This window comes from Hydra viridissima, unplaced genomic scaffold (assembly GCF_058129835.1).
Source record: "Hydra viridissima isolate aposymbiotic clone 2 unplaced genomic scaffold, HvirCarnegie_v1 scaffold_6, whole genome shotgun sequence".
NCBI lineage: Eukaryota > Metazoa > Cnidaria > Hydrozoa > Anthoathecata > Hydridae > Hydra > Hydra viridissima.
In genome coordinates, this window is record NW_028324305.1 from 5211382 (window position 1) to 5222905 (window position 11524).

Genomic DNA, 11524 nt, shown 5'->3' on the forward strand with positions numbered 1-11524 from the left:
GCTAAAAACATCATCGAATTGTGTTTTGCAAGCGAACAAAGCGTGATGTCTACTGCAATTCCTCTGCAAAGTCATATTAGACAAGCTCATGTCATTTTTTCCAATAAAAGCCCAGTCTCCTTCATTTTGGTGGCCTTAACATTAAGATGGTTTGAGGTGTAAATTGATATGGAAAGACTCAGTACATCTTTCCACCAAGACTAACAATTAATGGGCAATACTATCGGGATAAAATTTTGCCTGTATGTGATGCAGTCCTTAAGTAATTCCTTATGTGTTTCAAACAAAATGGTGCAAGACCTCATAATGTACAGCTGAGAATGAGATAGGTACAGGAACATAACATTCCAGTTTGAGAGACATTTCTCCTAATCTTAACGTGATTGAGCACCAGTAGATTTAATTTGCAGGAGAGCGTGCTTCGTTATCCACGACCTCAAACACATTAGTTATTGAATTATAGAGTTTTGGAGGAGCGGGGCAATAGAATACAAGGTTATATAATTGTCTCTCTGCAAAAGGGGGACACACTGACTATTGAAACAACTGTTGTTTCGTTATATTGCTATATAAGTCTTTTTACTTATTTGAACAGTGATGTTTCATGTGTATGGTAATTGAGCAAATTGAAAAAATAGGGGGTTATAAACTTTTTGATCACCTTTTCCCTTAGTACCACGGTATCTAAAGTTTCGCTGTATCGAATCAGCATTGATCGCATAAATCGGTCGTGTTCTAAATTTTTTTTTGTGACTTTACACTAGTTATTGTATTTACTTTTACTTGTTTTATTATTTTTCAGTGGTAGTTTGAACTTGCCATTTTGTATTGAAAGCTGACATGATGCAAAACAAACTCAAAACCATGTATCCAAGGATACAATTGTTATTTGTACAGGTTTCATAATTTTTTGCTTTTCAATCTTATGTAAATTATTTACAGCCTTTTGGTGTAGCACCACAAATGCTACAGGACTAAGACGGTTAAAAGTCTTGCCATCTCTTATGGTCAGATAAAATACATGTTGTACAATGATAAAATTGCTTTCTAAGCAAACTTGGGTTGGTATAACTGATGATATCTAATCTAAGATATTCTTTTGTAAATCCTCCATCCACACATAATGCCAATAATTCGTCCGGTGTGTCTGTATTATAAGACCTATTGTATAATTACTACCAGATAACTTAAAATTTCCTATCATCAGTAACAAACTTTTGGGTCATTTTCATCATCTATGTAAAATAACCACCGATGTTTCGAAAGATTTGTTGACAGACCAAAAATATTTGAGAAGGATTACATCAGTGCTCATTTCTCCATAATTTAAGAATGATTTGGAGCAATTGAAAATAGGACCATGTAGTCATAGTAGGTTGTTTACGACTGCGTATCTTAGGCTGTATGCTTGCACAACAAAACCATCAATAGTTCAACGAAATGCGTTTTACATTCATCAGAGAACTTTTTACTAAACTATCCCCATCCCGAAAGCCATTTTTTTAAAACGATCATTAAACCATAGCCTTTATCTTCAAGATAAAGTTTCTTCTCTAGGTCTTCTACGGGTACCTGACACCTGGACATGTTTTTAATGCAACTAAGTGATAGTTAAGAATTAAGTGAAGTGTAAGTAATAAATTATAACCTCGTTTAGTTAGGTACATGAAAATTAGCAAATTATTAGTTGTACTGGCGGAACCTCTTGTCGCATCTAAATTTAAATGTTGCACACTAAATGGTGGAACAAGTTGTGAAAAAAGAAAGCTAGAGAGTTAGTAAATAAAATGAAACTGGAATCAAAGAAGGTTTTTTCCTAAAAACTTTTTTGCTTTATTTTTTATGCTAAGGCTAAGGTTGTGATCAAGGCCTAAGCCATGGCCAAGGGGAACTTTATTTTAGGGGTGGTCTATCCCCTATATATTGAATTGTTTCTTAAATTGTCAGCAATAATGGAACAACACAACCAACGATAATATGCATTACCAATGAAAATAATAATAAATCTTAATTATATAGTTTGATGATCAAAGAAATGTTTTACAAAAGTATTTTAGTGGGACTCTTGATTAGTGACGTTTAACACGATCGAGGGGGGGGGGGGGAAGAAATTGATGCCTCTAATCCCTCTAAAGTTCATTAAAAACTTTAAATGTATACCCCAGTGAAAAAATTATTAACTTTAAATTTCCGAATCCAAAAATTGAATGCAACAATGAATCCCAGTTATATGATAAGTTTTGTGGTTTGGAGTGTTTTAGATTTTTTGACAAAGCTTAACAGATTTGTTTAAATGTGATTTTAAAAAGTTTTGTTAGCAAAATAATGGAAAGTACTCACTAATTTATTGAAAGTCTAAACTTTTATGATGAAACTGTATAAATTAGTAAGTAATGTTATCATAAAAATATACATTAATTTGATGAGTTAAAGACTTTAACAACTTTAACTTAAAGTTTATATCGATTATATAAAGATTATATCGATTATCACCGTTATCGGCAGAAATATGATTTTTTTTCCGCGGTATTTTTAGTAACTAAAAAAGCACTCAGTCCGCAAAAAATACTGCGAAGTTAAAGAAATGTTTAGACAAAATCTGCAGGCAGGTCTTTTTAAAAATCATTATATAAGGCTTTTTTAGAAAATTAAAAAATGTTTTATATATGTTAAGCATGCTGTTTTATCATTATCATCTTTACAAAAAAAACTTAAAATCATTTTAAAACTAATAAAAGTTTTAAATCTTTATCATTTAGAAATATTACCAGTGATACATTTACCTAGATAATATGTAATTTCCTTCATTCTATTTGAAACATGAGATTTAAAATTATATTTTTTTTCAAAAAAATTCATGCTATTGAAAATAATGTCAATTGAATGTAACTTTTAGCAGATTTTTGCTAAATCAAGAAATTTAAAGTTACTAAATCTAAAACTTTCTAACCTATCTGTGAAAGGCTGGGTCTAAAATCTTTACTTATGTAGTATGGGTATACTATGAAGAATAAATATCAATTGTGTCAGAAACATATCGGGACTTCATGCAGGAGTATACAATAGGCAACTTACTGTCAAAAAATAGGCACATAATCTGTTGTTGCACTTTACTGCTAGCCTATTTTATGTTGTACTTTGCTCTACATAACTAATGTTGTGGATCTATACATGCAATATATTAAAAGTACCAGCTATAAAATAATTCTTTGCTAATTTGGCTGAGGAATATTCTAAAATTACGTGTAGTAAATGTAAATATCTTATGTAATATTTTTAGGCTTCTCCTGCTGCTAATCCAAACATAGCAGCTTCATGGCAAAGAGGAATGAGAGCAGGTCAAAGCCCAAATATGCAGATGAGATCTACAAATATCATCAGTACCGCTCCACATACCCCTGATAATAATAAGCGCTCAGCAGAACTTAAGTCTGCTTCAAAATCCACAAAAAGGTAGACAACTTTTAGGTTTTTCTCAATATGATTTGCTCTTATTTTTAGTTTTATGAAAAACTGTAGCAAATACTTAAAAAAAGAATATAAATCAATAAGTTATAGAATTATAAACAATGGAATGTTTTTAAACAGTTTTTTGTTCCTTAATTCTGTTTTATATTTTGCCCTTTTAAAAATACACTGTAAAGTAATGGGTAAATTTGGAAAGATACATTTCATAAAAAACAGAATATAATCCAGTAATTGATTTATAACATCCTATATGATCTTATATCAAGCTTTTAATGATAAAGAATTGCATTTTAAACAATTTCAGTGTGAAAAAAAGGAAGATCAAAGATCAAATTATTACACAAGAAGTAAGAAAAGTTTTCTTTGTTATTGATTTCATATGCTTGTTTTATTAAACACAATTGAAAACTATGCAATACTTTAATATGAGTGAATTCAAGGTGTTTAGGAGTGGTTTAAAATCATTAGCTACAAAGTTAATTAAATGCTTGTATAAAGTATATTGTAAAAGAATCATTTTTGCTTCATCTACTCAAACTTCAGTTTCAAAATGATATAATAATTTACTTAGATTTTCTGATGCCTCAAACAAAAAGAAGTATATCTTGAGATGCCTAAAAATATGATTCTGAATATTTTTCCTATGGTTTTATATGTAAAAAACTACAAGGGTTTTCATTTTTAAATCTGATTTATTTACATTAAAAATAAGCTCAAAAAAATATAGTAAGTTACAAAAATAAATCATGAAATTTAAAAAACATTTAAGTATACTAAAATTAAAAAATCTTAAAGTTTTTTATAAAAGATTGTTCCCTGGTTTAAAGTTTACCCAGCTATCTTCACTTTTTATCATTCATATTGTTATTTTATTTTCTAATTAAAAAAAGTATAAAGTAACTTTAAAATGATTATCATTTGAAAATTCATAAATAGCTATTAACCGTTAAGTTTAGCTATCAAATATAAATTCTGTTTAAAATAAAGGTACATAATCTTTGAAGGGAAATAAAGAAATGCAAAAAAAAAAAAAAAAAAAAATTTTTCCTGTTATTAAAAAAAAGAATTAAGTTATTTTTTAAGGTTATTTTTATAAAACTTTCAATTCAAATAAATCAAATTTGTAAAAAAGAAAATCCTTACAGTTTTAATGTTTTATATTTTGTTACATATAGAACTATATATGTTTAAAAAAAAAAAATCTTAAGATGTAACTTTTTTTGTACAGGATTTCAAAAACTCAAGAAAATTGTTAAAATATTTTGAGTTTTTATACAGAAGCTTTGAGTTGTAAAGTATGGTGGTTTGCAGTTAAATTCAGGTGAACTTAATGATATTGACCAAATGTCAGGGGTCAATAGTGTCAGTGAACACACCACTCAGTGTTAAAACTCATGAAATTTTTTTTCTGGAGATTTCAACCTCCATAATGAGCCCTGTAATAAAGTTCCACTCATTGAATTTTATTATTTATATTACAAAACAATTAAAAATGTTAAAAAACAAGAAAAAAACTGAGTGAAAAGTTGAAGAAAAAAATTTCTTTAGCCCAAAGGGATAAAGAAATTTTTTCTTCAACTTTTCACTCAGTTTTTTCTTATTTTTTAACTAAAAGAATAAGAAAAAAAGCTTAAATATTTCTATAGATGCAGTGTTAGTTTTTATACTAAAATCTATAGTTTAGTAAAAAATGTTGGAAAATGAGTATTTTTAAAATAATTTGTGTATCCCCTACATGCTGTAATAACTTCAAATACACAGTTTTGCATAGAATTAATCAAAATTTTCAGTACATTTTCATTACCATCATAGTGCTTGGTAATGACTTTTTTTCGTAGAGTTCTTTACTAACTTTAAGTCTCAAATTCCAATTTTTTTAAGGTCATAGAACTGGTTCCTGAATCCCAAGCATACATGGATTTATTGGCTTTTGAAAATAAACTTGATGCTACAATTACTAGGAAAAAGCTTGATATACAAGAAGCATTAAAAAGACCATTGAAAGTATTTAACTACTTTTTTTTTATATATGTAAATAATATATATAATAAATAGTAATTTTTAAATGAATATTCAGTTTTTAAAATAAGTGTTTTTTGACATTTCAGCAAAAGCAAACTTTAAGAATTTTTGTATCAACAAATATTTATCAAACCAAAACTGATGAAACTGGAGTAAGTAAATTTTAAATGACATTCAGAAAATTTACATTTATAAAAAAGTTGACATTTCTAAACTTCTAATGTTATTTATAAATCAAAATGCTTCCAGTTAAACCACTTTCACTTAATCACTGCTATTCTGCCATTATGCAGAATATATATATATATATATATATATATATATTTTTGTAAACAAAGTGGCATTGCTTTTCAAAAACACAATCTAAAGTTTTCTTTGGTGGAAAAGAGTTTTTTTTTAATGTTTTACATTTATTTCTATGGTTAGAGAGAAACAACGCCTGCAGAATGGGAAGTTCGTATTGAAGGGCGATTACTGAATGATGTAATAATTTGTTGCAATTAAGCTGCAAAATAAATCTTCTAGTGCAGGCTAATAAATCTTCTAGTTATTTTATTGCTATGCAGTTTGTAAGTGATAATGGAATAATTTATTCAATAACCTTTAGTATCTTTTTATTTATTTTGTTCTAATTTTTTTTTTTGTAAAGTTTTAGTTTTTATTTATTTAGCCAGATCCTGTGCAAAAAGAAAACAATTCAACAAATCAAAAGAGAAAATTTTCATCATTCTTCAAAAACCTTGTTATAGAGCTTGATAAATCAATTTATGGTCCAGACAATCATCTTGTTGAGGTTTGCTTTCTCTCATTTTTCTATGCTAACAATGTTGATCACAAGAAAATAAAAAACTGTTAAATAGTCTTGTCTGTTTAATGAAAGATCAGCCTTTCCTTTTTGTAAGTAAAAACCCTTTTATTTAAGTTTTAGGACTTCTAAAAACTTATTACCCATATGTTAATTATCAAATTTAATATCAGCACAACTACCTGAAGATGATTTTTTGTTATAGTGGCACAGGACTACTTCCACACAAGAAACTGATGGATTTCAGGCTAGTATATAAACATGCATTTCTAAAATGTTTTTGTTTTTGAGTTATTAGTTAATTTATTTTCAGAATCAGCTTTTTTTTTAAAGTTGTATTATAAAGTTTAGGTAAAAAGGCCATTGGTTGGCAGTGGAGAAGTCAAGTGCCAAATATTTTTAATGATAGATTATAAGGTACAAAAATTTGCTTTTTAAATTAAATCTTAAATTTGGTTGCTTTCGCCTCTCTTTCTGTGTAATATCAGATGATTTTTAAAAGCATTTTTCAGCATATGTCCGTTACTTTATTTCTTAGCCTCCGCAGTTCAAGCTTTCTCCTCAGTTAGCTCGTGTGCTGGGCATTCACACGCAAACACGACCTGTAATTATTGGTGCCCTTTGGCAATATATCAAGGTCTCTTTTTCTTTTACATTTTGTTCACCTCGCTTACTTTTAAAAAGCATAATTAACATAAAGTCACATGATATTTTTGTAAATAGAAAAGTACTAATTAAAATCTGCAGTAGTAGAAGTTTTTGAAGTTTGCCAGAAGAAACTTGCCATTTAAATGGTTATGAAGATGATGATATTGATAATATTTTTTCTACTTAATGATAATTTACTAATGATGTTACTTAATTGTTTTATTATATTTAGCAAAATAAACTTCAGGATCAAGAAGAAAGAGAATTTATTAACAATGACAAATATATGGAAGAGGTATAATCTCCTTGTTTCAGTTAATTGAACTCTATGCTGCCTGAATTTTTTTTTTTTCTTTTTTAATTTCTTTTCTTTTTTTTTTAATATTAGTTATGGAATTTTAATTAAGTAATGAAAATAATAGTTTATGAAAATAATAATTAAATAGTAAAAGCAATTAGTAAGTAGTGAAAAAAGATTATTAGTCATTGATTAGTTTTTATTTAACATGGCTTTTTTTTTCTTTTTCTGGTGTTAAAAGCTTGATTAAATTTATTTTAAGATTTTCAGTTGTCCACGAATGAAATTTTGTGAAATACCTCAGCGGTTACAAGCACACTTGTTGCCTCCAGAACCAATTGTTATCACGTACTTGGTCAAGTAAGAAATTTTATACAAAACTTACATATACCCAGTGTTGTTAAAACTCAGTTTAACTAACATGTAATTACATATACTGATAAAACTTGCATAAACCACCTATTTTTCAAAAATAGGTTGTATGTTGAAAAAACTAATTGGTAAAAAAAAATAATTGTTTAGTAAATATTCAATTTAAAACAGTAAATTTGTATTCTTTATCTATTTTTGAAATGTTTTTTAGTCCAATTGAAGAAAAGAAGTCATCCTGTTATGATATTGAAATTGAAATTGTAAGTAGAATTTTTTTCTTTTTTGTCAGAACATTAAAATTGTATTTTAGTTCTATTTCTTTATAGTTTTTTATTATAATAAATATAAAATAAATTGATTTGAAAAAATACTTTACAAAAAATAAAAAAAAAGCGAAAAAAATTAAAGTAAAACAGTAATGTTGAGTTTTTAGTTCATTGCTAATTTGTAATGACTTTTAGGGACTTGCCTCCATTTTAAATGTAGTAAGAAAAAGCTAGCTGTGTTACTTTCGACAAGAATTTTCTCTTTCATTAATTACTCTGATTATGATTACCAGATTATTTCTTAGATCTCAATTATAGGATCACTCGCCTTTGCTTATAGGATGATTCATTACGTGATATAATGCAGTCCTTCATGCTCTCTAGTGCAAGTCAACAAGAAATAGCTTCTTTAGATTCAAAGGTAAAAGTATTCCTTACAGAATCTTTTAGCATAATTGACAATATGACAATTAAAAATACGAATTTATTTTTATCTCTCAAAACAATATTTTTGCTTTGTAAAGCTATTTCTTAACTTTTTTTTTACTCAGATAAATGAAACAGTGGAGGGGATCAATCAGTTAAAAGTTCATAGAGATTTCTTTTTATCTTTCGCCAACAACCCGCAAGTAAGTTGTGTTGAAGATTATCCAGTAATTCAAATGTATTTTTGTTTTTGCTTTGTTTGTTCAGCTGTTTTTATTTTTAATTACAGAGTTTTAATTGCCCTTACTCATTATAGAAATTCATGAATGATTGGTTGACATCCCAATGTGCTGATTTAAAGGTATAACAAGTTAAAAAAGTTTGAACAAATGGTATTTGTGTTCTGATTATTCAACTATTATTGTTTATTTTCCATTTTGTTCAACCATTCCATTTATATTCCATTTCAATTATTGCATTTTATTTTGCAAAGGCAACCAAACTCAGTGGCAAAGATTGTAAGATTTAACGTTATATTGTTTTTATATGGTGTTAGCTCATTCATAATTGTAATATATATTTAGACAATGACGGATGTGTCAGGTAATGCTGAAGAAGAACGTTTATCGGAGTTTTATAACCAACCTTGGATTGAAGAAGCTGTCCACCGCTACTTCTATAGACAGGTAAAATAGAATAGAGAAATATTTGTTTATTTTAAATTATTTCTCTACTTTTAAAAATTGAAATTGTCTCTTAATATTATTATTATCATTTATTATTGTTATTATTATTGTTTATTATTATTATTATTTATTATTGTTATTATTATTATTTATTATTATTATTTATTATTATTATTATTATTATTATTATTATTATTATTATTATTATTATTATTATTGTTTATAATTAGTATTATTATTATTATTATTAATATTATTATTATTATTATTATTATTATTATTATTATTATTATTATTATTATTATTATTGTTTATAATTATTATTATTATTATTATTATTATTATTATTATTATTATTATTATTATTATTGTTTATAATAATAATTATTACTATTATTATTATTATTATTATTATTATTATTATTATTATTGTTTTTAATTATTATTATTATTATTATTATTATTATTGTTTTTAATTATTATTATTATTATTATTATTATTATTATTATTATTATTATTATTATTATTATTATTATTATTATCATTATTATTATTGTTTATAATTATTATTATTATTAATGTTATTATTATTATTATTATTATTAATATTATTATTATTATTATTATTATCATTATTATTATTATTGTTTTTAATTATTATTATTATTATTATTATTATTATTATTATTATTATTATTATTATTATTATTATTGTTTATAATTATTATTATTATTATTATTATTATTATTATTATTATTATTGTTTATAATTATTATTATTATTATTATTATTATTATTATTATTATTATTATTATTATTATTATTATTGTTTATAATTATTATTATTATTATTATTATTATTATTATTATTATTATTATCATTATTATTATTGTTTATAATTATTATTATTATTAATGTTATTATTATTATTATTATTATTATTATTATTATTATTATTATTATTATTATTATTATTATTATTATTGTTTATAATTATTATTATTATTATTATTGTTTATAATTATTATTATTATTATTATTATTATTATTATTATTGTTTATAATAATAATAATTATTATTATTATTATTATTGTTTATAATTATTATTATTATTATTATTATTGTTTTTAATTATTTATATTATTATTATTATTATTATTATTATTATTATTATTATTATTATTATTATTATTATTATTATTATTACTACTATTATTACTATTTATCATAAGTAATTTTTTTAAAATTGTCATTTAGATTCAAACAAAACGTGCCGAGCTAGAACAAGTGCTTGGAATTAGAAGTTCTTCATAATAACTATCTTAAATTAAAATATCATTTGTTGTGATTTATCTCTTTGATATTTGAAAACCACAGGTAAAAAATGCCAGTCACATTTTTAAAAATTTTAAGTTATCTCCCCATGTCTGGTAGATAATCAAGTAAAGTTTGTTTTGAATCAAGTTTTAAGAGAATAAAATGGTCTAGTCCAAAAGAAAACTTTTAAAGAAATAGCTATAAAAAATGAGAAAACAATCGCAGCCCAAACTTTAAAAGTTGAATATCTTCAAACCACAAAAGTATGACTGATATTTTTTCCGCTGTGGACTTCATTTGTAAGGGCTTTTTTATTATTTTTTTTTTTTTTGGAGATAAAAATCTATTTATTTGAAAGAAAGTTTTTAATTTAGGATTTTATTCAAGCCAAATTCTTGACATCTTTAAAAAAGAATGCTAATAAACTCGCACTCATATATGTGTGTGTTTCTTTGAGTTTCCAATTGAAGAAAAATTTGAAATTTTGAAACGGAGCACATTGATCGTCCAATTGAACAAAGATTTGAAATTAAAATTTTTTTTTGATAATCAGAATTAGACTCTCACTGACTCTGACGAAAGTTCTTTTTTGTTATCTTATAACTAGTATTTTTATGCTTTATTTATTATCAGTATTTTGGTGTTATATTTGTTATTATATCTATGTTTATCATATTATGGTATTAGACAAATATATATAATAAAATGGTATATTTTCGTGGTCTTTTTACTGTTACATTCATGGGTGCTCGTGAGAGTTTACTTTGTGTCCAAGTCTTGTTTTTCTGACTGTTGAATTTTTAAAATAATTTATTTTAATCTGCGATGTTGGTAACGCAGCTTGTAAGAATAACACTACGAGACATCGCATTGATTTTTATCGCTGCTTACATCATAGTTAAATTCATCCGTCTTTTATAAGTAACGTAATTAATATGACCTTTAAAATGTTTATTTCAACTTAGGAATACTGAATATAATATAATACTGAAATTAAATTCTATTGAACTAAACAGTCAGTCTTGTGGAAATTTTTATGACGGTTCGCTAGTTCCAGGAAAAATGTTGTAAACGAAAAACCTTGAAATTGTTTATCGGAAAAAAGAGTAAATTAAAAAATACATTGCTTGCACAAAATACATGCTCATTGCTTGCACAAAATACATGCTTATTGCTTGCACAAAATACATGCTCATTGCTTGCACTTCCACT

General features: G+C 25.2%; 1 protein-coding gene across 1 annotated transcript; it reads left to right on the top strand.

Annotated features, from left to right (window-relative positions):
- The first annotated feature begins 2514 nt into the window (after positions 1-2514).
- On the top strand, positions 2515-10465 carry LOC145190165 (SWI/SNF-related matrix-associated actin-dependent regulator of chromatin subfamily D member 1-like). The gene is made up of 18 exons (XM_090091280.1): positions 2515-2605; positions 3281-3453; positions 3773-3815; positions 5350-5472; positions 5577-5642; positions 5917-5973; positions 6161-6283; positions 6501-6542; positions 6647-6712; positions 6834-6932; positions 7176-7238; positions 7504-7601; positions 7825-7873; positions 8220-8300; positions 8431-8508; positions 8622-8666; positions 8890-8991; positions 10253-10465. The coding sequence occupies exons 1-18, from the start codon at positions 2585-2587 to the stop codon at positions 10307-10309; spliced, it is 1386 nt and encodes a 461-aa protein (XP_089947406.1). The 5' UTR covers positions 2515-2584; the 3' UTR covers positions 10310-10465.
- The last annotated feature ends 1059 nt before the right edge of the window (positions 10466-11524 follow it).

Excerpts from the sequence above, each read along its gene's own strand:
- LOC145190165 (XM_090091280.1), top strand. The coding sequence starts at position 2,585 with ATGTTTAGACAAAATCTGCAG. Across the intron at positions 7,874-8,219 it reads ATGATATTGAAATTGAAATT|GATGATTCATTACGTGATAT; the intron begins GTAAGTAGAATT and ends CTTTGCTTATAG. Across the intron at positions 8,301-8,430 it reads TAGCTTCTTTAGATTCAAAG|ATAAATGAAACAGTGGAGGG; the intron begins GTAAAAGTATTC and ends TTTTTTACTCAG.